Below are 26096 nucleotides of genomic sequence, written 5' to 3'. Positions count from 1 at the left end.
AAGTGTGGTTTCCCCATGCTCTGGGAAAAAGCAGGTTCCAATGTTGTGGGGGTGGGGGCAGGGCTAGAATTTAGTAATTTAGGGGAACTAGAAGCTGGATAATAATTTTTTGAACTGATTTAGAAGGCCAGAGATTGGATAATGATTTACTAAGGTATGCTTGCTGAAGACAATGTATCATTCGCCTAATGATTTTGTGCCTATCTAGTAACAGGGAGAATATAGAGAAGAAAGCCAAATAATTGAGAAAAATACTGGGTGTGACTGAACATCCTGCTCTCAGACCCCAGAACTGGTACAAGTTAGTTCTAAGGCTTGGACTTGGGCCAAGAACCAAGGGAGCATGCCCAAGGGAACAGGGTGAAGAGTTCATCCTGAGGAAGACTACTAACTCCATCCCTCATTTATCTTTGGGACCCTCGCCCACAATTAATCTGTGACACGGGGCTTGCACGAACATATTTAAACGAACTTTGAACTCATTAATAATACGAAAGCGGGGATAGGTAATGAATATGTATAGGGGCTTTGTCTAACTTTATGCATATGTAATCTGTAACCTAATATAAACCAAGTGAAGTGCTGCTGGCAGCGTGCATGCCTTTGGAGGGGCTACCCACCATGCACCCCAGCTGGAATAAACACATTTCTACTACTTAACTCTCTGAGTTGTGGAGTCTATCCACAACTCAGTAAAATATGTATTATTTTGCAAAAGAAGTGGCAACTGGAAAGTTCTCACCGGCTATAGAAGTAACTAAAAGAAAAAGTTTTAATTGGAAAATCACTGAAAAGTTTTAGTCAAGTTGAAAAGGTTTTAGTCTGAAATCCAGACCTTGAAAATAATATGCTGAGGAGATTGGAATGAGTTCTGGGAATCCCCCTGAAACCTGGTTGGTGGGAAGAGTAAGAAGAGTAAATGTAGACATGTATATTTGTTTGTCTAACATCTGAGAATGTTAAACCCCACAGATAACAAACCCACAAAAACAACCAAACAAAAAAACCCCATGAGAAACCAAATCAAAATAACAAAAAAAAACCCCACAAAACCAAAACAAACCAAAACATGGACCAATCTTGTGATCTCCGGGCATGGCAGCTGAAAGATGCATTTTAATTTGGAACAGCAGTTACCATTTCTATGAGTTCCACTATGCTTTCTTTTTTCCTTACTGCTCTGTTTGCTAGAAATCCCACCAAAGTGGGGGAAAGTATCCTAATTAAATCACAAATGGGAAAACTAACATTACAGTAGTCCTGGTCACCATCTTGAGCCATGGAGTTCAAGATGCCAAAAACTAGAGAGGTTGATGTCCCTGAGGCACTTCAGGATGCCTCTGTGTGTGTGGTGTGTGTGGGAAGGTGCAGGTCAGGCCTTGCCCTGGTGAGACAGTGAAATGCTCCTCACCCCAGCCCAGAGCATCCCAGCCCTGCAGTGGGGCCAGCCATGGCCAGAGCAGAGGCAGTGCTCCATTCTCCCCATCCCCAGCTCCAGAGAAACCCAGAAAACAGAAATCCCACTGAGGGAGGGAAGGCCCAGGAAGGCCCAGGGAATTAAAATTCCTCTCAGAATTTCTCTATGAGTGCTTTTCTCTATATTCTCTCTCTTTCTCACTTCATTGATTCAATTTTTTTCTATATATTCTCTTTTTCTTCCTCTTCTTCAAAAATTTTAACTAGTATTGATTGAGTCAGTAAATTAAGTGGAAGTGACCTGAATGTTAACGTCACTTCCAAAGAGGGGAATTGTTGGAAAATATACCAGTTTAAAAATTTTTAATCAGGGGTTTTGTTCACCTTTGCCCTAGTGGAAAGGAACTAAAGTTTCTCTCCAAGGCATTGTTCCTGCAGGTGAGGCCTGATGAGTTTAGCATCTCAACAGAGTGGGAGTAGCCCAGAAGATACAAAAGAGGCAACAGCCATCAAGGGTCATCAACAGACCATGGACTCCAAACAACACCCCTGGCTAGTCAGAGACACCTGGTCTGGGGAAAGAGAAATAGGACAGAAAACCTAATTAGCATCAGTGGCAAAGAAATCCAGATCCAACAAGAAACCAAATACTAAAAATTATGCAACTTGGGATCAATGAACACTGACTATAGAAAATATCTGAAAAATCTATTAAAAGTCATGGAATAATTCTCTCTGCATGCCCAGGCTATGTGTGGATGAGAAGATTTCTGTGGCACAGCCTGGCCAGAACAACATCCTGGCCAGAAAATAAAGTAATGCCTTGACTCTCTAATATTATAAATATTCTTGGAGGGGTTTTGTTTTTCCTGCAGTTTTGGTGACACACATGTTCTGAATTCAATTCCTACTGATTCCTTTTCCATTACAATGAGTGAGCAATGATAGACAATCCAGGTACCTGTTGTCTCCAGTATCCTACAGTTCCATTAACTGTTGTAATTCTTTCCTAGACTGGGGCATCTCCATTTCTCCTATTGCCTTTCATGTGTTTGGAGGAACTCCTGCACTGACAGCTATCCACCAAGTACCCCCAAATTTTACTTTTTACTTGGTCCTTTACATTTTTCAGTGGGATTTCAAATTCCCACCTCATGCAACGCTTCCCATACAGCTGCTGCTGCTTCCCCCACCTTTTCATGGGAATCTGCCCCAATTAGGATGTCATTTCTATATGGATACAGCTTCACATCTGGGGGAGTGGGACTGTCTGTGATAATTCAGAGAGTGTGGCAGGAGCAATTGTGGGTGAATGTTTATACCCCTGAGGGAGCCTGTTGAAGATACCCAGTATGCCTTCCCAGGGAAAAGCAAATTTCTCTTTGCCTTCCTCCTGTAAGGGAAGCATAAAGAATGTGTCTTTTCTATCAGCACTGCCCTCCATGGGTGTACAGCTGCTGACAGATGTTAGACTTACACCGTGAGGGACTGCAGCTGTCAGCTGGGGCTGTGTTGGCATGTAAATGCCATAACCAACTGTAAAGCACCACTGCCCTGATGGCTTTGTGCTTGGAACATGATTTGTCATTTCTGCAAGCTGGCTCTGGCCTGAGAACCTCCATCTCGTGCTGCAGCAGGGATTGGGTGCTGTGATACACCCGTGATTTTTGAACTGGGTAGGGCAGGTGCTGATCAGGGCTCACGCAGTGTAAATTCCAAATTCACACCCAGGTAAGGGTTGGTATCAGAACTGAGGGAGCACACGCTGCCATCCAGCACATGCCAGCTTCCACCCTTCAAACATCCAACCCGGAGTGTTTCCACTGTGATTTTTACTTGTAAAGGGAGCGGAAGGTGTGTGCCTCTCCCCCGGGAGCCATAAATTCACCTGAGCAGTTTTACTGACAGGAATTCTCACTCTTTGCCATCCGAGTTGCACACCCGGATTTTTGGCATCCTGCTGTGTTAATAACGGAATTGGCGCTCCTGTATCTATTAGAAATGTGGTTAATTGACTGCAGGGACCAACTGGAATCAGAGTATCTGGGCCACTGTTATCTACCCAATGACAGCCGAGTTCTTCACCCTGTTGCCACTTTACTGATGCTAATCATGATTCCATGTTTCAGTCCAAACCGAATTCAGTCCAAACTGGGGGAGCATCAGGGCCACGCTGGGAGGGCTGTGGAGAGCAGGGAGCTTGGCAACCCCAGCTGCCATGGACAGGGAGCAGCTGCTGCTGTTCCAGCTGTGCTGGGAGGTGGACACACTCCTCCACACCCTGGGAGAGCTCTGGGACCAACAGAGCCCTGGGAACCCTCCTCACCCCCTCCCTCTCTGCAACAGACACTGGAGAGCCCTGACTGGGGTGTCTTTGCCCAGCTGCCCCCCAGCCCAGAGCACAGGAATTGGGGAGCAGCAGCAGGAATTCAGAGAGGATGTGCCCAGGAAGCAGTGGGGCAGAGCAGGGAAGGACTGCAAAACTGCTGGAAAAGCAGCCAGCACCACTACTACAAGAAGCCAGACATGAAAGCTGGTTTTTATTGACTGACTGGAACAGTAATATCCTCATTAAAACATCTCTGAGATGTCCTCAGTTCTTCAGTGGGGGTCTTGCACACCAGGAGCTGAGAAAGGTGGCTCTGCAGCATCTGGCCATCATGGAGAGCGGAGGAAAGGACTCTTCCCCAGGACACATGGCCAAAAGGACTCCAGCTGCAAGAATTACTGAGCCAAACAAAATACACGGAGAATCCAGAAGGACACCAGGAGCTCAGATTGTGCCAGAGGATCTGTGAGCCCCTGGAATATCCCACCACTGCCACTTCTGGGTGGGTGATCATGTTGGTTCTGTTTGGCCCAGTTTTTGGTAGTGGGGGGGACACAATGATGGCTCCTGTTAGAAGCTTTTGGAAGCTTCACCATGTCCAGCAGGCCCAATCCCTGATGGCTCCGAAGATGATGGACATGCTGCTGGCCAAGGCTGGGCCAGCTAGAGAGGCTGGTTATGCCTCTGTGATGACATATTTCAGAAGAAGTCAAAACAAAGTGCACATGCAGTTTTTTCTAGCCAGAGAAGGAGGAGGTGAGAACTTGTGAGGGAAAAACATGGAGACACCAAGGTCAGTGGAGGAGGGGCAGGAGGTGCTCCAGGCACAGGAGCTGAGATTCCTCTGCAGGCTGTGGGGATGACCGTGCTGGAGCAGCTGTGCCCCTGCAGCCCATGGGGTCCACAGGGGATGCAGAGATCACCCACAGCCCCTGGGGAGATGCCCAGGCCAGAGCGGGTGGATGCCTGGAGGAGGCTGTGACCCCATGGGAGACCCAGTGGGAGAGAGTGTGTCTCTCCACAGGACAGGAGCAGCCTGTCCTTGGAGGACTGCACCCCATGGATGAGTGAGCCACGCCACAGCAGTCTGTGTTTGTGCTGCTGCTTGTGAGATGGACCCACCCTGGAGGAGCTCACAGAGAGCTGTCTGCTGTGGGAGGAACCCCACGGCAAAGCAGGGGAAGGACTCCTCTCCCTGAGCAGTGGAAGAAGATCGTGGTGATGAACTGACCCAAACCCCCACACCCTCTCCCCCTGTGTTTTTAGTGGAAAGAAGGGAGGGGTTGGGGGAAAAACGGTTTTTTAAGGGCTTATTTGATTTCTCATTATCCTCTCTTGACTCTGTTAGGAATAAATTCACCTTGTAACTTGAGTTGAGCCTGTTCTTTCCTTGAAGCGTTTTCTCCCGGTCTTTATCATCACAAACCCTTGTGTGAATTTTTATTTTTCCCTCTCCTCTGCCCAGCTGTGGTAGGGGAGAGCAAGGGAGCAGGAGTGCCTGTCATTTGGCCAGAGTCCAAACCATGACAGTGATCTTGGGAAGCTGTTCTAGCTGAGGGACACACCCCTGTCTCTGCTAGAGCTGTGGGAGGGAAGGGCAGGGTTTGCCCCTCGCCCACCCCAGGCCTCTCTGCGGGGCCTGCTGGGGCACCGTGTCCAGGATTCCTGGGATGGGACAGGATTCCTGGGATCCCTGTGCCAGGGAGTGTGACCTCCAGAGCTCCGAGCGGAGCAGGGACAGTGCCAGCAGTGGGGACAGGCACTGAGGATGCTCTGTGCCCTTGCTCTGGTGGGGCTGACACATCCCCAGCTCCTCCAGCCCAGCTCCATCCTGGATTCTGAAAATCCCTCCACAGAGCCTTTCTGGAGCACTTCCACAGCTCCAGTGATGCTGCCCCAACTCCCCTCTCCTTCCCCTGACTCCCCGGAAGGTATCAGCCATGATCCCAGTGGGCACAGGCCTTGGAGACTCCCACAAGAGGAGGGATGGAGAGTCTGGGGATCTGCGCCATGCTCCAGCCCCGTTCCATGGACTAAAGCTTGAATGAGACCCACAGACAGAATGCAAAGAGGAGGCCCAGCAGCAGCAGCAGCAGCAGCAGCAGGGAGGAGATGCCCCCAGGGCTGCCCAGAGGTCACAGGGAGGAGAAGGACACTGAGCTGGGAAGGTTGTGCCAGGGGTTTGGGACACGGGAGAGGCTCCTGCCCTTCACGCTCCCAGCAGCTTCTTGACCATGTATCCTGGCATGCTGTAGAGGAACAGGGCCACCATGATGAGGAGCAGCAGGGCCAGCACGATCTTGATGATGAGCCACTTGTAGCGGGTGCAGATGAGGTATTTGATGGACTTGAGTGGGTTCAGGAACCAGATGAACGATGTGTCCGGGCGGCTGCAGGGGAAACAAACACCCATCATTGATCCACCATCAGGGGAAAAGGGATTCATGGACCTTAAAGCCATGGGCAGGGACACCTTCAACTGAGCCAGGCTGCTCCAAGCCCCATCCAACCTTGTCTTGGACATTGCCACGGATCCAGGGGCAGCCACAGCTTCTCTGGGCACCCTGAGCCAGGGCCTCCCCACCCTCACAGGGGACAATTCCATCTCAATACCCCATCTCTCCCTGCCCTCTGGTACTGGAAAGCCATTCCCTCCCGTCCTGTCCCTCTGCACCCATATCCACAGTCCCTCTCCAGCTCTCCTGGAGCTCCTTTAGGCCCTGTAAGAGGCTCTGAGGTCTCCCTGGATCCTCCTCTTGTCCAAATGAACACCTCTGGCTCTCCCAGGCTGGCTCTAGAGCAGAGGGGCTCCAGCCTTGGAGCATCTCCATGGCCTCCCTCAGTCCCATGTCTTTCTTGTGCTGAGGCTCAGAGGTGGATGCAGCACTCCAGGTGGGAGTCAAAGCCCAGAATACAAGGTTCCCTGCTGCAGAAAGGCTTTTCCTACTCACTTGGGTTTCTCCAGGGGATCGGGCTCATTCCGAGCCAGCCCAGCAGGAGATTTCTCAGCCTCCTCTGCTGTCAGAAGGTGCAGCTCAGCCTCAACTTTGCCCTGTGGGGAGCGGAGATCTGTGCTGAGGCCAATCCCACCTCTGCCCCCAGGCCAGAGGGGTCCTGAGGGAATGGAGCCCCGAGCAGGGACACAGGGTGTCTGCAAAGAGCAGCATCCCCAGGAGGCAAACCCTCCCTTTTCCCCATGCTTACCGTGATCTCCAGCTCGTCGTTCTCATCTCTGGCAACGAATGGCCACCAGCCTTTTACCCGCTTCTGCTTGAAGATGGAGATCATGGGCAGCTCAGCCTCATTGGTCACCATCTCCAGGCTGCACTGCTTGGACGTCTTGGCTCCCCGGGGGAAGCGGTTCAGGTCCAGTTCGATGGCCCCTGGCAGGACAAAGGGGAGCACAGATGTTGGCACCCCAGAAGGCCCAGTCCTTGGCTGGAGATGGGCTGGACCAGCATCTCCTGCCCTGGGGAGCAGCTTTGAGCCAGCTCTGGGGGGGAAAAACGTGGTGTTTTGGCTACAGGAGCAGTGGAAAAAAGGGACCTCAGAATCATGGGATCGTGAATGTTGGGAAAGAGCTTAGAGACCACCGAGTCCAACCTGTGCCTGAGCCCCACCTTGTCCCCAGCCCAGAGCACTCAATGCCACATCCAGGAATTCCTTGCACACCCCCAGGGATGAGACTCCAAACCTCCCTGGGCAGCTCCTGCCAAGGCCTGACCACCCTTTCCATGGAGAAATTCCTGCTGATGTCCAATCTGACCCTGCCCTGGCACAGCCTGAGGCCATTTCCCTTGTCCTGTCCCTGTTCCCTGAAGCACAGCCTGACCCCCCTGGCTGTCCCCTCCTGTCAGGAGTTGTGCAGAGCCACAAGGTCCCCCTGAGCCTCCTTTGCTCCAGGCTGAGCTCCTTTCCCAGCTCCCTCAGCCTCTCCTGGAGCTCCATTCCCTTCCCAGCTCTGTTCCCTTCCCTGCACACTCTCCAGCCCCTCCAGGTCTCTCTTGTCAGGAGGAGCCCAGAGCTGCCCCCAGCACTGGAGGTGTCCCAGCAGTGCCAGCACAGGGGACAGGCACTGCCCTGGCCCTGCTGCCACCCCAGAGCTGGCACAGCCCAGGGGCCACTGGCCTCTTGTCCACCTGGGCACACCTGGGCTCGTGTCCAGCTGTTGGCATCAGCACCCCCAATGCCTTTTCCAGCCCCTTTTCCCCCAGTCTGGAGCACTCTGTGGGGTTGGTGTGACCCCAGTGCAGGACCTGGCACTCAGCCTTGGCCTGTGGATCCAGCCTGTCCAGATCCCTCTGCAGACCCTTCCTGCCCTCTCATCCCACCTGCTCTGTCCAGCAGCAGCTCAAGGGGTTTGTGGGATGCTCTGGACCCTCCACGTACCCAGGAAATCATCGGCCGAGAAGTGGTCAGCATCCCAGACCTGCAGGGTGAGGCGGGCTGGGATCTTGTACTCGGTCTCATCCCAGGAGAACATGGACTCCTTCTTGGAGATGACAATCTTCTCCTCGGCCATCAGGTAGTCGAAGGGGAAGATGTAGCGCCAGTTGAAGTTGCCTTCCCCGGTGAGGGAGTGGTAATGGACATCTGTGTCCTGCTTGTCCTCCTGCTGCCCCTTCAGCCACCTGCAGGGCCCGGGGGGGGAGAGGGGGGCACAAGTTTACACCTGGGGGCAGGAGAGGGCACAGGACCACCCTGCCCAGGATGCCAGGGTGTCTCCAGGACTGGCAGGACCTAAAGGATGTGAACACGGGGCTGAGGCTGCTCCAGACTCTGCAGCAGCAAATCCAAGGGGCAGGAGGGTCTCAGAGGGAACAGAGGACTTTGGGAGAAAGAGATGCAAGGGGGTTGTCCCAGGGCTTATCCTGGGCAGGGAGATGTTGAGGGATTGTCCAGGAGCTGGGAGCACTGATGGGGAGGCTACAGCAGAGCAGGATGGAAAGGGATCACAACAGAGCTGGAGAGGGACCTTGGACAAGGGATGGAGGGACAGGACAGCTTCCCACTGCCATAGGGCAGGAATAGGTGGGATCTTGGAAAGGATTTGTTCCCTGTGAGGATGGGGAGGCCCTGGCACAGGGTGCCCAGAGAAGCTGTGGCTGCCCCTGGATCCCTGGAAGTGTCCAAGGCTGTTCCAAGCCCCGGCTGATGCTGGCCTTGGACACTTGCAGGGATGGAAGGTGTTCGTATTCCAGAGGGATGGAGCTACTGGCATAGCTCCAAGGTCTCTCTGGAGCTCAGGGTTTTGCTCAGATTCCTTGGAGCTGCATCCCACGGGATTTGTCTATTGAGAGACAGAAACGTGGCCTGGAGCAGCCTGGGATGGTGGAAGGTGTCCCTGCAGGGGATGGGACTGGATGGGCTTTAAGGTCCCTTCCAACCCAAACCATCCCAGGATTCTGTGATTCTCTGATGTGGTGGAATTCCAGAAGGGGCTTTCCCATCCTGCTGAGTGAGGGTGAAGCAGAGATGGGAAGAAACCATCAGAACAAACACCCCCAGTTTGGCTCCAGACGCTGGAGATGGAGGTGGTGGGGTGGAAATGCCATGAGGGACAGCAAGAGAGGCAGAGGGGACCAAGCAGCGAGGCCTCATCACCCCCGACAGAGATGTCAGGCATCTCTCCCGCCAGGAAAGCTTCGCATCCCAAAACCACCTCAGTGGCATCCCAGATAACAACGTGGAGCTCCAAGCAGAGTTCCAGGCACAGGCAGTGGGATGTGGAGAGCGGGGGAGGCAGGAAACAGCACAGGAGACACCAGCAGTGCCGGGACCCTCAGCACCACCCGTGCCCACCACCCCGGGAGAGGCGGAGGAGGAGCCACTGGAATTCCGGGCTGTACCTACCCCCTGACGAAAATGTCACTGGATTTCTCGCCGGTGAAGTAGTCGTCATCCTCCAGGATGACCTCGTCAGTGTTCCACACGATCACCCTGAGCTCATACCTGCCACGGGGAGGGAAAGGGAGGTGAGGCACAGGAACAGGGAATGCCCTTTCTCCCTCTCCATGCGCTGTCTGTCCCTGCTCTTTCCTGCTTGGCATGACCAGTGTCTTGGATTGATGTTATGATAATCCTTTATCCCCTATCGTTGGTTTATATGCCCAAGAAAGAAAAAATGTGTGGTCCTGTCTCTTTAACTACACCCAGCCGAAGAGAGAAACGCGGGTTGTTTTGAAAACATTTTCCCCAAGCCTCGCTCCGGGGGAGGATTCGTCGCCCGGCAGAGACTGCGTGCTGGACGGGGGTCAGAGTGAGCTCTGTTCCCGTTTTTTCCCATTTTTTCTTTTTCCTCGTTTGGACCCCTTCTCTTCCATCTGCTTTGCCACCCGGAGACCCAGGAGGGCCAGAGGACAGCAGAGCTCTCCAGGGAGCTCCACCCGGCCCCGGGGGGGGGGCGAGGAGGAGAGGGGCTGCGTCTGAGAAAAGGACTTTTTAATCAGGTTGAATAACTCCTTTTCACCTTGGTTTTCCCCTTCCCCTGTGCCTTGCAGGGCACTCTGCGTGGTTTTGTCAAATAAATAGTTTTTTCTTCACTTCCATCTAAGAGGCTCTGTTGTGGGTGGGGGAGGGGGTGTCGGGACCCTTCGCTCTCGGAGGAGAGAGAGTTTTATCATTAACCCGGGACAACCAGCTTCCCCAGTAACCTCCACTGCCCTGCCTCTATCCATCCCTTCCTGGAAAAGCCCTATCCAAACTGCCCTGGGATACCCCTGCCAAGACCTGGGAACGATGGAATTTCCCAGTTTACAGCCAAGAATGGTTGGGAGTTTCCAGGGATGGAAGAGATGGGATATCACCCTCAGGAGCAGCTCTGGAACTGCCTCCAGTGTTGGGACCCCTGGAAATGCCAGCATGGCTCAGGAACCCAGTCAGAGGCTGGGCTGGCCATGGAGCAGAGCAGGAGACAGGAGAAGCCTGGCTCCACTCCCAGCCTTCTGTTTTCCCTGGGATTGGTTGGCTGGGCTGGTTCCTTACTTCTTTGGTTTTCTGGGAGAAATATCGATGGCAGGGCCGGGCGCTGGCATATCCATGGGGAACATGTCCACCCACATCTCCAGGCGGCCCTGCAGGGTGGGAGAGGCATGGTCAGCACCCCTAGTCCTTCCTGTCCCCTCCCCACCAGTGTCCTCTTCCTCCCACAGCCATCACTCTGGCCATGCTGGACATGGAGCAGGACAAGCTTCTCCCATGCCATGAATCCTCCTCCACCCCTGCAGAAGTGTCTCATGGAAGGTGTCCCTGCCCAGGACAGGGGGTGGAATGGGATGAACTTCAAGGCCCTTCCAGCCCAAATCATTCCATGATCTCCACCTGAACTCAGATCAGCCTCACCAGGGTGAGCAGAGCACCAAGGGGAGTTTTCCCTCCCCTGCTCCCAACCTCTGCAAGGAACTTGCCAAAGGCTCAAGGGGGACAGCTCAGATTTAGATTTTGGGAGATTCATGGCCAAAATTGGGTCTGAAAAACAACCAGAGCCCAACTCTCCTCCTGCTCTCCCTCCTTTACTCAGCAGGGCTGTGACTCCCTCACAAAATGGGCTCAGAGCCTTCCTCAGGACTCCAGGAAGTTCAGAGTCTCCAAGGTACTCCCAGCCCTTTTATGTACAGCATCCTGGGGGTTCCCAGTCCTTTCTGCTTGGGAATATGTCAGGAATTTAAGTCCCAGGTGCCCAGATGTGGGGAATCAGGAGGGACTGTGGGATGTGAGATGGATGAGGATGGACCAGGAGGCACTGGAGATTTTCTCTGCTGGGATCCCGGGGTGACCTGCCCACCCCGAGGTGGGTTAGGGTTCCTTTGGCCCCCACGGGCTGCCCCCATTCCCGCTGGGATGTGAGACCTGCTCGATGCCAGGCTTGTCAGGGTTGAGCAGCGGCCGTGTCTCCACGTGCTCGGGGACGAGGCGGCAGCCAGCCCGCGGGATGTCCTCCCAGTGCCGCAGCACCGCCAGCGCCAGGTGCTCATCCGTCGGCTTCTTCTGGCCTGGAGGACAAGGAGAGCTCAGACAACTGGGACAGGGACAGCAAAGCACCCAGGGCCTCCACCCCTGCTCCAAGGGGCAGAACTGCTTCATCCTCTCCATCCCTTGGAAAGCTTTGTCCCTCAGCCGGCACTTCCTAACTCCTCTCTCCGTCCCTACAGAAGGATCCCATCCCCATCCAGTCTGTGTTTTCCATGTCTGGATCAATTCCATGTCCACTAACCATGTTTTCCTCCCTCTCCTCTTGGCCTGTCTCCCTCTTTCTTGGACACACGTGGGTGTGTTGGGACACAACCCCCTTTTCCCATCGTTTGAGAATGTGGTTACATGGATAACAGCTTCCTAAACCCTAGAAATCCATGAGGTGTCTCCATTGCTCTTTGGACATGCCCTGCCAGGAGAGCATTTCCAGAGGCAGCTGTGGTCACTCTGGGTGTCCATGGATGTCCTTGAGTGATTCCAAGAGGAACCTGCTGGCCTGGAGGGTCTGTAGGACTCTTCAACTGGTCCCATACTGGGATGGTGACTGCAGGGGTGGGTAATGGGGCCACCACATCTGTCTGGGGGTTGGACTGGCTGACCTTCAAAGGTCCCTTTCACACCATTCCATGATTCAAACTGCTCTGAGATTCCAACCCTGGATGAGGAGGAGACCCCCAGACCCCTGCTCCCCTCCAGAACCTCCACCCCATGGGATGATCCCACAGAGCCATACCATTTTCATCCTCGATCTCCGTGGGGCCGGTGAAGACCCTGTTGGCAACTTTCACTCTTCCCCCTGGCCCGAAGTGCGGCCCATCCACTTTTCCCTCCTTGCACAGCTTGGACAGGATTTGGGAGGGCTTCATGGGGTCACGCCAGGTGTTGTAGCCGTGGCTAGGAATCGGAGAGAGAGGTCAGTCATAAAAGATTGAGAGGAAAAACCCATTTTGCTCCCTTTTGCCAGAAAAAAAAACAACACTGTGCCATGAAGGACCCAGAATTCCCCAGGAAAGGATTTGAGGCAGCAAAGGCGAAACTTCAGAGCAGACTTGGTCCCTCTGTGCCTCTTTTGCAAATACCTTCCACCCCACCTTTGCTCAGACCTGGAATTCCCAAATCAGACCTTGATTCCTGATTTTCAGCATCACTGTTGGCCCAGCTGCTATTTCAGCCCTGACCTCACCCCTCTTCCCAGTCCCACCAATCCCTCCCTCCTGCCCTGATGACCCATTCCACCACTCCCTGCTGTGCTGGTCACAAGACCAGGGATAGTGCAGACCCCTCCACTAATCCCTGCTGATGGTGGGATTGGACGGAGTGAGGTCCTTCCCAAAACAAATCATTCCAGGATCAGCAGGCAGTGAAAGGGGGAGATTCCTGCAGGAGCTCTGGGCTCGGGGTGGGAGGTGAGGCAGAGGAGGATCCAGGTGGGAGGAGGGCAGGGAAGGCTTTTCCCGTACATGGAGTAGGTCTGGGACACCCCGCAGGTCGCCCGGTGCTTGCTGTAGTAGCGATTCTCCAGGTCGATCTTGGTCTCCCCAATGAGGTCATCAGTGCCCACCAAGTCCCAGTCGTACACGGCCACGGTCAGCATGGACTCCATGGGGAAGGTGGCCTCGATGTCGAAGGATCTGGGATGGGAGGAAGCAGAGAAAAGCTGCTGGAGGGTCTGTCTGCCCCTCAGGACAGACCTGTGGGGGAGGTGGGTCTGCTCCAGTCCATGGATAGTGTTTAATTTGCATCCATCACTGCAGGACATCTGGGGTGGGGTTTAATGAAACCACCAACCCTTGACAGGGGGGAAAATCCTTGACCTGGATGTCCCAACAGCCCTGAAACTGAGTTTGTGTCTTATTACCACTCAAATTCAGGTCTAAAGACTCCTAAGTGGGTGTTTCACTTTGATCTGATAAATTTCAGATTCATCTCTTAAACACCCAGTGCTACATAAGACCACACGTTGGCAAAGAAGGACATCCTGGAAGGAGGACCTCCACACCGTGGGGTGAATCCCATCATTCCAGCTCAAGGAGCAGCCAAGGGACAGCTCAGGTACAGGTCTGAGGGCTGGCAAGCTCAGGCTCAGCTCAGCAGTTCCAGGCACAGACTCACTTCCCAAAGACAGGGTTCAGCTGCTTGGAGATGTAGTTCTCCTTGTCCTTGATGTCCGTCTTGCCCAGCTTGATGGCGATGTAGGGATCAGCTTTCCCGTTGATGTCAGCTGGGTGGAGGTCCGTGGCCTGGAGGGGACAGGTGGGATGGGTCAGTGCTGTCCAGGGCAGTCAGGGATTTAGGGGTGAGCCCGTTCTCCATCCCTGAGAACACTGGGACACTTCAGTCCCTAAACAAAGTGTCTTGGATTGAATTGGGGATGAAACAGGGTGTCTTGGATTAACTAGGGATGAAACAGTGTCTTGGATTAACGGGGGATATTCCTGCCTCATGTTAATCCCTGTCGTGGTTTAGGGAGAAACTGGAGCTGGCTGTGTCCTCAGAGACATCACTACAGCCACCTTTGGAACCTCAGCAGAGGCAGGAAAGAAGCTCTAAGGAAACATCCTGTCAGAGACTGAAATGGTTCATGCCTCAAACGTTGATATAAAGTTTTGCTCATTATAACAAAAAGTGTATAAAGAAGCTACAGTCAAAGAAGCCTCCCTGAAGATACCTGACTGGGACTTTGGACTGCGAGTCAAACTGCTGAGATTAAACAAAGGGAAACCCTGTTGTTCAGTCGTCTCAGGCTGAGGGAAAGGAATGCATCCACAAAGGCCAAAGCCACCAGCTGTGCTGAGAATCATCCCTGGCTGAGTTTGGGGTGGGGGCAGAGCACAGCTCACAGAAGCCAGGTTTACACAAACTGGCCCAGCTGTGGAACCCCCAACCCCATAGGCCACATCCACGGGACTTTCACTAGAGAGGAGCTGAGGGGAGTCACAATCCATCACAGACCCCCCAGAGTGCTAGGCCTGGCACCACAGGAGTGCAGGTGATGCAAGCAGAGTCTGCGGCTAGAGACTGCCCCCTCCCCTGGGGGGACATGCCTGGACATTGCCACCTGGCCTGAGTGGATATTAACCCATGGGATTCTGTGCTTTTTCACCACCAAGAAGACTGGCTGGAGAGGATCAACACAACATCGCTGGGATCCACAGATGGTGATATTTTCTTTCTCCCTCTTTCTGTCGCCCCCACCTCTCTTCCTACTTCTCTTTTCCTCTCTTTTCCTCCTTCTTTCTCTCATATTTACTATCAAATAAAACCCATACTATTGACTGGCATGTGGTCTCGTTTGCACCTTAATTCAGGCAGAGGTATTTCAAAGAACCTTAATATTTGGATCACAACATTTTGTTGGCCTAGTTGGCAGGATAACATTCTCTGACCCAAAGTGCCTTTCACAATGCTACTGTCTTCTCTCATGAAATGATTTCATGCGCTTCCTTTTATACTATATCTAACAAATATGAACACTGCTTTTTTTTTTAAGGGTTGTAAGAGTTGTTAGGACTCCGTCCATAGCAATTCTCAGCACTTAGACCACCTTTCTTTGAGGGGTTGTGCATATTCTAGTTTGTTTGGACACTTAGAATTTTGACTGCAGTTTTCTCTGAGGGGATTGTGGAAATTGAAGTGTCATCTCTGGGGGCCAAAAGTTGTAGTGAACTGATACGGGGGTTCTAGTTCCCTTTAGTGTCCTTTGTTGTGCGAGTCCAGAATTGGCATGTTTCAGGCCTGAAGCCAATTCTGCTGCTTGTGTCTTGTGGGGAGGTCCTCCTGTCTGTGGTTTGTAGTAAAAGCCTCTCCTTGGTGTTTTGTGCAGAGCTGTAAAGCTCCTGTGACGTGATGCTGTGCAGAGCCTGAAAACTCCTCTTTGGAGGGGACCCACGCCCCTATTTTGTGGGGTTTTTTTGTCTCAACCAATTCAATCCTGAGAGTTAGTAGAAGAATTTATACAAACATGTACTAACCTTCCCAGTTCTGCCTTGGAAGGATTTAAAATTATTATAATTTGGCAAAATTTTTTGAATTTACTAAGCAGTGAATTTAAGAATCTTAACAAAACACAAACAAATATATGAAAATGACATGAATAAAATACAGAAAAGCCTTCTACCAGCTCTCAAACCAGAGAGGCTGTTAAATCTGCTGTTAAATCTCCTGGCTGTTAAATCTCCTGCCATATATCCTAAGAGAGTATTTTAACTTTGCCTCAAAAATTCAGGAGAAAAAACTAGTTAGGAGAATACAACTAAATTTCAAAAAGAATAAATTTCATTTTTAAAATGGCTTTACTGATTGTAAAGCCACAGTTTCTGAGTTACTTCAAAATTAAATTACTACAGTGCTATAATCTGACTCTTAGAAAACAGAGCATAGCCCTAATGTAAAGATAAGCTTGCTTGAGAACATTTTGTATGAAATGTTTTGTATGTTAATTGTGTATCATAAAAGTAATTTTCATGGTGTATAGAATTATCCAGCGGAATAGGAATATTACCTATAAAATTCTACCAACTATATGTGAATGTTGTTGAGAAAAAACATACATCCCTGCTAGATCCATCCACATTTATACCAGGATGCAAAGTTAATAAGTTATACTATAAGAGCTGAGAATCCTCTTGAAACTCGGCTAATTAACACATGTAAACATGTATATCTGTTGAAGATACCCCTCTATGAAGTTTAAAAATAAAAACCTGCTGTATAATTCTGTAACCAGTTTCAAAACATATTGAACCAACATCTAAGAGATACAATATAGAGACATCCCTCATACCCACCACCCATTAAAATCATTAAATCCTGGGGTTCACGGGGTGGGGGTACTGACTAATGAAGATTAAATTGATGATTACAATTAAATTTATGCTTTGAACTATTGCACTATATTGGTATGATTGCTCATGTTATTGCTTACACTGTTTCTATCTTTTCTCCCACTATCTTTTCTTCATCACCTCCGTGGAAAACCCATAAGAAGATTGCTAAAAAAGAGACATTTATTACAATGTTTGAGTCACGGGGTGGCTGTCAGAGACTGAAATGGTTCATGCCTCAAACGTTGATATAAAGTTTTGCTCATTATAACAAAAAGTGTATAAAGAAGCTACAGTCAAAGAAGCCTCCCTGAAGATACCTGACTGGCATTTTGGACTGAAAGACAAATCCACCCACCCCTGCCTGGTTTTGGGACTGACCAACCTGGTGTCTGCTATTCCTGCCTGGAGATGATGGGAGACTCCAAATCCCGGTGGGAAGCAGCTCTGGATGGAGAACCAGGCTGGTGGGAAATGGAGCCAAAAGTAGGTTCCATTTGTGAAACACTGGGACAAGGTGGTGGCAAAGGGCAGCCCAGGTGCTTCCAGCAGGATGGAGATCCCTCCCAAGAGCCTGGCTGCAGAACCCCATGCTTGGGGACAGAGGGATGACCACCTTAGGGGTCTGGAAGTGATTTTTTTTTCCAGAGCACATTCCATATATAAAGGAACAACGTGCATTGGCTGGATCAGATCAATGATCACAGAGCACATGTTCAAGGAGATGCCGTGTCCTTCAGAAGGATCTGCCCCATCCTGCAAGATCCCATTCCACTCTTTTTCTCCCATTCGATCCCATTCTGAACCACCACTGGGGTGGTGGTGTGGCTGTGTAAGGAACCAGCACCTCACAGGCCAGGCTGATCCAAACTATCCATGGGAACTGAGCAATAGGACATGCCAGTCCATCCCACCTGCCAGAGAGAGGTCTCTGGATCTGGCAGGAGCTTGGATCTGTCCTGTTCCCAGAGAGAGGTCTCTGGATCTGGCAGGAGCTTGGATCTATCCTGTTCCCAGAGAGAGGTCTCTGGATCTGACAGGACCTTGCATCTGTCCTGTTCCCAGAGAGAGGTCTCTGGATCTGACAGGACCTTGCATCTGTCCTGTTCCCAGAGAGAGGTCTCTGGATCTGGCAGGAGCTTGGATCTGTCCTGTTCCCAGCACTGGGAGCACACAGCCCTGGAGACACCGTTCAGGCTCTGGATATCCCAGGATATCCCTGATCAATTCAGGACGGTGGGAGGTGTCCCTGCCCACAGCAGGAGGTGGGACAGGATGGGCTTTAAGGTCCCTTCCCACCCAAACCATGCCATGGCCAAGAAGCTGGTCCAGTCCTCAAGCTACATCCTAGGTCCTGACACACTGGAGCTAAATCCCACCCTCCCCATGGCCCCAGGACCAGCTCCGGGTGGAAGGGAGCTCCAGATCCTGCCTGTCACACCCCAAATTCCCACTCACCCGCACGATGTAGACTCGGACCAGCACGTTGATGGGGTCGTTGCTGGGAATCCCCTGGAACATCCCGAAGGTGGGGTCATATCCCGCCTCCTTGGTGATGTCATCGGGGAGCGGCACTTTGTAGACGCACATGGAGCCCTGGTGTGAAGGAGGGCACAGCCCGGCTGAATCCTGCTGCCCAGGGACTCCAGGGAAGCAAATCCACCCCAAAATGCCCTCCCTGAAGTCCTGGCCAACGTTCCTGACCACTCACTTTGAACCTCCCCACTATGCGCTCCTCCTCCGTGGCGTTGTCGTCGTTGTCCCCGATCTTCCCCCGGAGCAGGTTGAAGGTGTGCAGCCAGTCCTCAAAGTTGTCAAACTCTGCTTCCAGCTCCTTGTTGAAGACCTGAGATGATGAGGAGTTAAAAGGAGGGAATTTGGGAAAAAGACAAAGGTGAGGAAAAGATGTGGGGAGTATTCAGTCTGCTCAGAAGGAACAAGGAACAGGATGAGAGGAAATGGCCTCAAGCTGCCAGGGAGGTTCAGGTTGGATATTGGGAATAATTTCTCCATGAAAAGGGTGGTCAGGCCTTGGTCAGGCTGCCCAAGGAAGTGGTGGAATCTCATCCCTGGAGGTGTCCAAGGAAGGCCTGGATGTGGCACTCAGCGCTCTGGGCTGGGGACAAAGTGGGGATCAGGCACAGGTTGGACTTGATGGTCTGGGAGGGCTTTTCCAACCTCCCTGGGATTCTGTGAATGTGGACAGCTGAGCTCCCAGTGCCTGATTTTCTAGGAAGGGGAAGGATTTCCAGCATTATTGGGTTGGACCTTGATGCCACGTGACATAAAAAGTGAATCTCAGATCAACTGGTGGGGCTTTTTCCCCCTCTGTGCAAGACCCAGGTCCAAATCTCATCTGGACCTCAGGACCACAGGCAACATAAATCCTAATAAATCCTTGGGATCGTTGAACAAGAGCCCATCCCTGCCCTGAATCCTGGCTGGGCCAGGAAATCCAGGTGGGAAAACTCCCCTCCAGCTGGGGCACCTCCAAGCCACCCCAAGGATGAGCCTACTCCAGGACAACCCCTTTTCTTGTGACCTCTGACTCCTTCCAGCTAGGCAGAGAGGCTGGGAAGCCTTGTCCCAAAATACACCCCTAGGAGAGATGTCCCAGGGCATATCCTCCCAAGGATCAGGTATTTCCTTGGAAACCACCCCCTGGTACCTTGAGTTCATCGATCTTCTGCTTGTTCTTCTTCTCGGGGAGCTCAGGGATTGGCTGCTGCTTCTTTTTCTTGTCATCTTTGGGCGCCTTGGACTTATCCTTGTCCTTGTCCTTGTTCTTCGCCTGAGCCTTGGAGCCTTTCATGGAAGAGTCACCAAGTTTGGTCTCTGAGTCCAGGGGGGAGCAGCATGGAGGGAGGAGATGGAAATGAGGGTGGGGTGGGAGCGATGGAAATGAGGGTGGGGTGGGGGAGACAGGGAGGAGGAGCTTGGACGAGGTTCTTCAGAGAAGAGGAGCATGGAAGCTGCCAGCTGCCACTGCCTGCAAGTCCCACCCCAGCCCTGTCCTGACTTTCCTTGGCTCTGGATCACAGCATCTCCTGGAACCTGGAGAGCTCTGTGCAGGGAATTCCAGCACTGGCCTGAGCAGGAATCACTTGGAGGATCACAAAACATGGACAGAACACTTCGACAGCAGTGAAAAAACCTGGTCCTGCCCACAGCATCTCCTTTTCTTCCTTCTGCCAGAGATTTTTCCTGCTTTATGGAGCATGGGGAAAAAACCCCAGCCTGGGAATGGCAGAGGGGACAGTGCTTGGTGCTGCTGCCCTTGGATTGGCTGTGACCAGCTGTAATCACACACAGAGTCTCATTTGGAGCAACCACCAGCCAGGGACAGCTGGGAAGAGGCTGCTGGAAAAGGCGGATTCGAAGGAAACTTCTCCCTCCTCTGCAATCCCTGTCCCTTGCTGCCTCTGCCAGCTTCCATGAGGGCTGGAAAATGTCCAGTGATGGGGACAGACAGATGGAAAAACTTCACATGGAAGAGGAAAGAGTGGGAGAGCAGCAGGAAATGGATCATTCTCAGGAGGCAGAAAGAAAACCTCAGGGGACACCAGAGCAAGCCCTGGAAGAACCTGCTCAGAGTTGTCTCCAAGCTCAGCAAGACCCGACCTCATTTTTCCTGGGATTAAAGGATTAATCTTTCAAAAGAAACCAGGCTTGGAATTTTACCCAGCTGAAGGATTTTACTTCACCTGGGCATGACAACATCCCCCTGTCATAGGGACATGAAGCATATGGAGGACAAGAGTTGAATTCCTCAGGGAAATCCCTTCCAGCCCCACTGGTGGCACAGCCAGATGGACAAAGTCACCCTTGACCTACCAGTCCCAGGATTCTTGGTCCGTATCATTTTTGGGAGAAAATTAATATCACCCAACTTTGGGCAAGGTCAGCAGCCTACCTGAGTTACAAACCCAACTTCCTTTGAAGAAAACCACATTTAGGGCATAATTTATCTCATAACTTTATGAAATGATCATAAATGAAAAATTATTCATTATATATACTCAATATATTCATATATTCAATATATATAGAATATATATATTACATATATACCATTTTATATATTGTATATATTATACAATATTATGAGATTATATAAATTGGTAAATCAGGTGAGAGAACCCCCCTGAAGTTGTGAATTTGTCTTCACTGACCATGTTAGGACAGCAGATAAAGAGTTCAACATACAGGGAAAACATCCACAAAAATCCACCGTTTTTGAGAAAACACAACATGCTGGGAGCATCTCGTTTGGCTGGAGAGCTGCGTCAGATTCCCAAATGGATCTCCAAGATCCAAGAGGGATCCTGGTCCCACCTTTCCCTGCCATGTTCCCTCCCTCACTCCCAGCCTTACCCTCTCCGATCTCCATCTCTTCCTTCTCCTCTGCCTCTGCCGCGGCTGCTTCCTGCTGCCGGAGTTGCTGGGGGACAAAGGAAGCCATTGGACATTTGGAACAATTTCTCCATGGAAAGGCTGCCCTGGGCAGTGGAATTCCCATCCCTGGAGGGATTGAAAGGCTGTATGGATGTGGCACTTGGGGACGTGGCCAGTGGTGGCCAGGGAGCGTTAGACTCGATTGTCTCCAAGGGCTTTTCCAGCCCGAACTGGAATTTTGGGATTCCGTAACAGTCATGGGATGCAGCTCAGCCCCAAGGCTTTGGAAGGAGCTGGAATTAGGGGAGACCTCGCAGGAAGGGAAGAGTGCCCCCCTGGGGTATCCCTCAGCGCTGCTCCTCACCCACCTCCTTCATCGTCTCGATGGAAGCGAAGTACTTGGACCACCAATCCAACATGCTCTCATCTGGCTCTTCCTCCTCCACTTCCTCCCCTCCTCCTCCTCCTCCTCCTCCTCCTTTCTTCTTCTTTTTCTTTTTCTCCTTCTCTTCCTCGGTCTGAAGGGACAAGGGAAGGACAGAGGGGGAAGGGGAAGGATCAGGTGAAAGGGAAACATCTCTGGAAGTACAAAGGTGGGGATGAAGCACCTGAGGAGGGAGAACCTCCCAGGCTCGGGGATCTCATCAATTTTCTCCCTTTTTCACAGCCACAGACAGTGAGGCACAGAACAGCCAAGGATGACCAAGGCTCCAGAGAATCACGGAGTCATGGAATGGTTTGGGTGAGAAGGGACCTTAAAGCTCATCCTGTTCCAACCCTGACACCTTCCACTATCCCAGGTTGTTCCACGCCCCATCCAACGCAGCCTTGGACACTGCCAGGGATTGGACAGTCCCAAGACACCTCCCGATTTCCATCATCCCAGTTATCCATGCATTTCCCAGGCTACATCTCTGGAATCTTCCATGGCAACAGTCAAACTATGTCCAGCAAAGCAGCCTGGGTCCACTCAGTGGAGCAAGGGAACCTTTTCAAGATTGTATCTGGTTTGGTGGGAACACCCAGCATCCCTCCCACTGCCTGTCCTGCTCCTCCTGGGACAGCTGGGATGAGAGGTCCTGGCCCAGAAGAGCTTCCCAAACTGCGGGAAGGAGGCAACTGCCACATCCCTTGAGGGGACAGCAGTGTTGTGTCTCTGTTGTGGGACAGAGGGGACAGAGGGGTGATGTCCCTGCCTGGCCTGGCCTGGCCTGGCCTGGCCTGGGGAGGGTGCCTGGTCCTTTGAAAGTGGCGTGGAAGGGCTGGAGAGGGAGCAGAGGGTTGGGGGCAGGAATGCAGAGAAGATCAATCACTCACCACGTCCACCTTCACCACAGCATCGGAATTCTGCCGCCCGGAGTGGAGGGAACAGGGAGAGAGAGAGAGCAAGTTAAGGACACAGCCTCAGCTGGGTGCAAATCATCCATCCCAGAGTGGTTTGGGTGGGAAGAGAACTGAAATATCATCTCATTCCACCTCTGCCATGGGCAGGGACACCTTCCACTGTCCCAGGCTGCTCCAAGCCCTGTCCAACCTGGCCTTGGACACTGCCAGGGATCCAGGGGCAGCCACAGCCTCTCTGGGAATTCCATCCCAGCCCCTCCCCACTCTCACAGGGAAGAATTCCTTCCCAATATTTCATCTATCCCAGCCCTCTGGCATTGAGAAGCCATTCTCCGTGTCTTGTCCCTCCATGCCTTGTCCCCAGTCCCTCTCCAGCTCTCCTGGAGCCCCTTTAGGCCCTGGCAGGAGCTCTGAGCTCTCCCTGGATCCTTCTCTTCTCCAGATGAACACCCCCAGCTCTCCCAGCCTGGCTCCAGAGCAGAGAGGCTCCAGTCCTGGAGCACCTTGCCAGAAATCTGGTTTTGTGAAGGAAGCTCTTCCTTCACAAAGGTGGGAGGAGGAGTTGAAATTCCCATTCTGAGCACAAAAACGGGCACAGGTACACCCATTGTGACACAGCCTGACGCCTTTGGGACACGCTGCCTGCCCCATCCAGTGCCAAATTTTCAGGGGGGAATCCCTCAGAGATCAGTGATTCCATGAGGAAAGAGGTGCTGCCACACGGATACTCACAGCTTCCAGCTTCACCATCGTGTCCATCTTCCTGATGGGAACCTCGGGTTCCATGTTGACAACGATCTCCCCTGTGGGGCGAGAGCGATGGGCCTTGCTGGTCATGGCCAGGTACCCGTTGAGGTGTTTGGCTGGACAGAGGACAGAGAAGGAGAAAGAACAAGGGAGAGGGACAGTGGAGAGGAGAAACTGAGAGTTCAGGAGAGATCCCACCGGATTCAGGCTGGAGCCCTGTGGGACAACCATGCTTGGAGCAGTGGAAATGAGCTCAGAGTCTCCAGCAGCACAAAAATCCCACCAGGAGCAAAGGAAGGTGGAGGATAAGCAGGAAATGTCCAGAGGAGAAGAGGCAGAGAAGATTGTCCTGGAAGCCTCCATTGACTCAGACACAAACACCGATGGAATCAGACAGGTTCCTTGGGAATCCTGCCCAGCCTCCAGCCCCAAAGCTGGGAGCAGAGGAGCAATTCCTGTGGCTCCCAAGCCTTTGGTTGCTGCCCTGGGTGGGAAGTGGATCTGGGATGGGTTTTACTGTGAGCACTGCTGGATTGGGATGGTTGGGGCCAAGAGGGACCTCAACCTCTGCTTTTTACAGCCACCACGGGGACTGAGTGTGGCCACATCCCCTCCTAGTCCTGAGGAACATTTGGGGACTCAAGTCCTGGAGCTGCAGAGATGTTGGAGGTGAACCTTTCTTGTCTCACAGGAATTGGGGGAAGCAGGTGATGAGATCACCTGCAGATCAAAAAAATCATCAGGAAATTATGGGTTCACCTTCTGTGGCTCCTCAACCCTGTGAGGAAAATGCAGCAAAGGGCTCAGAGCCACTTTTTGGACTCCAGGAATTCTGGATTCCAGCTGGGGGCTCAGAGGGAAGAGGAGATTCACCACTTGGAACCACCAAAGTGCTGAAGCTGGGGTTTTCCTTGTAGTTCTGGATAAGACTGGACCCAACCCAGAAGCTCTGCAGGTTAAGCAACCATCTCATGGTCCTCACAGCCCATCCCACCTCCCTCTTCTCCCCAGAGATGCCCCAAGCCAGGTCCCCAAATCCCAGTACCTGCCATATTCCAGTGCTGGGCTTTCTTATCGGGCGGGCGGTAGATGAACTTGCGGAGGGAGCTGACCGTGTGAGAACCCACCAGGGTGTACCGTCCGAAAGCGCGGCAGTCCACCACGCGGATGTTCAGGGGTGGGTGCAGCAGCTCGTTCTCCGGGAGGTCCTGGGGAGCACGGGAGGGATGGGAGTGTCTGGTTTGGTTGGGATGGGCAGTAGGGACCAGAACTGGGATCATGCTGGGAAGGCCAGTAGGGGATAGGAATGGGATCATGGTGGATAGTAGGGACCAGAATTGGGATCATGCTGGGAAGGCTGGTAGGGATTAAGAATGGGATCATGCTGGGAAGGGCAGTAGGGACCAGAATTGGGATCATGCTGGGAAGGCCAGTAAGGATTAGAAATGGGATCATGCTGGGAAGGCCAGTAGGGGATAGGAATGGGATCATGGTGGATAGTAGGGACCAGAATTGGGATCATGCTGGGAAGGCCAGTAAGGATTAGAAATGGGATCATGCTGGGAAAGCCAGTAGGGACCAGAACTGGGATTGTGATGGGAACACCAGTAAGGATTAGGAATGAGATCATGCTGGGAAGGTCACTAGAGACCAGAACTGGGATTGTCCTGGGAAGGCCAGTAGGAAACAGAACTAGGATCATGCTGGAGGAAGAGGTTCAGAACTGCTCCAGCAAAACATGGCTTGGGAGCCCTCAGGGAAGGGAATGGTGTCCATGTCCTCCATTGCTTTGGGAAAACTGGAGCAAAGGGCTCGGAGCCGTGGTGGGCTCCAGAAATTCTGGGTTCCAGCTGAGGGATCAGAGGGAAGGGGTCACACTCACCACCTCGAACCACTTGACCAAAGTGCTGAAGTTGGGGTTTTTCTTGTAGTTCTGGATCAGGGCAGACTGGACGCCCTTCCCGGCGCACTCGATGTCCACACGAGGCCGGTCCACCTGGGCCAGGTTCACTCTCTTCAGGTCCCTGAGCCCCCAGAACAAGATCTAGGGCAGGAGGAGGAGGGAACACGTGAATGTGAGAGGGATGATCCCTGGGAGTTGGTTCTCCATGGAGAGGGATCCCACTGTTGATGTCATCTCCATGCAGTGCTTGATCCCTGAGGTATCTCCTCCTGATGCCCCAAATCATCCACCCCATTTCTGATCTGCAGCCCAAGGTGTCCCACCTGCTGCTCTCAACACTTGTTTTCCTGCATTTCTCCCTTCCTGGCCTTTTCCTGCCCTCAGAATCCACAGAGCAGCTCTGTCCATCTGTGGTGGCTCTGGATCCAGCATTCCCATCGTCCCAGTAGAATCAGTGTCACTGGTGCCAAATTCCCCTGTCCCTACCTGGGATAACAGACTGACACCATCCAAAAGTCCCCAGAATCGAGATTTGCCCTGATTCCTCATGGCTGTGTTAAAATTGTGAGGAACACAACTCATTAATCCCGATGCAAATGTGTGGAAAACCAGGAGCTGAGATCCTTTTGGAGACCTGGCCAGCAGCAGCTCACCTGAGCAGAGTGAGGGATGTGCCCTGGATGTCCCTGTAGGCATTGCTTGGGTCACTGATGTCCACCAGGACCTCCAAGGGAGAGAGACTCTCATGGGACACATCATAGAACCACAGAATCATTAGGAAAAGCCCTCCAGGGTCATTGAGTCCAAGCTGTGCCTGAGCCCCACCTTGTCCCCAGCCCAGAGCACTGAGTGCCACAGCCAGGAATTCCTTGGACATCTCCAGGGATGGGGACTTCAAACCTCCCTGGGCAGCTTCTGCCAAGGCCTGACCACCCTTTCCGTGGAGAAATTCCTGTTGATGTCCAACCTGACCCTGCCCTGGCACAGCCTGAGGCCATTTCCCTTGTCCTGTCCCTGTTCCCTGGAGCACAGCCCTGACACCCCTGGCTGTCCCCTCCTGTCAGGAGTTGTGCAGAGCCACAAGGTCCCCCTGAGCCTCCTTTTCTGCAGGCTGAGCTCCTTTCCCAGTTCCCTCAACCACTCCTGGAGCTCCAGCCCCTTCCCAGCT

At 52.4% G+C, this 26096-nt stretch overlaps 1 protein-coding gene across 2 annotated transcripts in view; it reads right to left on the bottom strand.

Moving 5' to 3' along the window:
- Positions 1-5156: 5156 nt before the first annotated feature.
- OTOF (otoferlin) overlaps positions 5157-26096 on the bottom strand; it is an 81138-nt gene continuing 60198 nt past the window's right edge. For both annotated transcript variants that reach the window (XM_085057229.1, XM_085057228.1), the window contains 19 exons: positions 24908-25069; positions 24071-24233; positions 23011-23141; positions 22252-22281; positions 21303-21452; positions 20914-20980; positions 19208-19344; positions 18251-18385; positions 17998-18135; positions 13829-13956; positions 13177-13347; positions 12450-12610; positions 11594-11736; positions 10730-10818; positions 9599-9697; positions 8135-8376; positions 6950-7128; positions 6697-6797; positions 5157-6135 (listed from right to left, as the gene is read on the bottom strand). In XM_085057229.1, the coding sequence (XP_084913355.1) occupies positions 5955-6135; positions 6697-6797; positions 6950-7128; positions 8135-8376; positions 9599-9697; positions 10730-10818; positions 11594-11736; positions 12450-12610; positions 13177-13347; positions 13829-13956; positions 17998-18135; positions 18251-18385; positions 19208-19344; positions 20914-20980; positions 21303-21452; positions 22252-22281; positions 23011-23141; positions 24071-24233; positions 24908-25069 (2607 nt within the window). In that variant the 3' untranslated portion in view covers positions 5157-5954. The remainder of the gene's footprint in view (positions 6136-6696; positions 6798-6949; positions 7129-8134; positions 8377-9598; positions 9698-10729; positions 10819-11593; positions 11737-12449; positions 12611-13176; positions 13348-13828; positions 13957-17997; positions 18136-18250; positions 18386-19207; positions 19345-20913; positions 20981-21302; positions 21453-22251; positions 22282-23010; positions 23142-24070; positions 24234-24907; positions 25070-26096) is intronic.

The sequence above is a fragment of the Lichenostomus cassidix genome, chromosome 3 (genome assembly GCF_008360975.1).
Source record: "Lichenostomus cassidix isolate B80296 chromosome 3, HeHo_3.0, whole genome shotgun sequence".
In the NCBI taxonomy this organism is placed as follows: Eukaryota; Metazoa; Chordata; class Aves; order Passeriformes; family Meliphagidae; genus Lichenostomus; species Lichenostomus cassidix.
The sequence above is the reverse complement of the archived record's forward strand: the minus strand, read 5'-3'. Positions and strand labels throughout refer to the sequence as shown.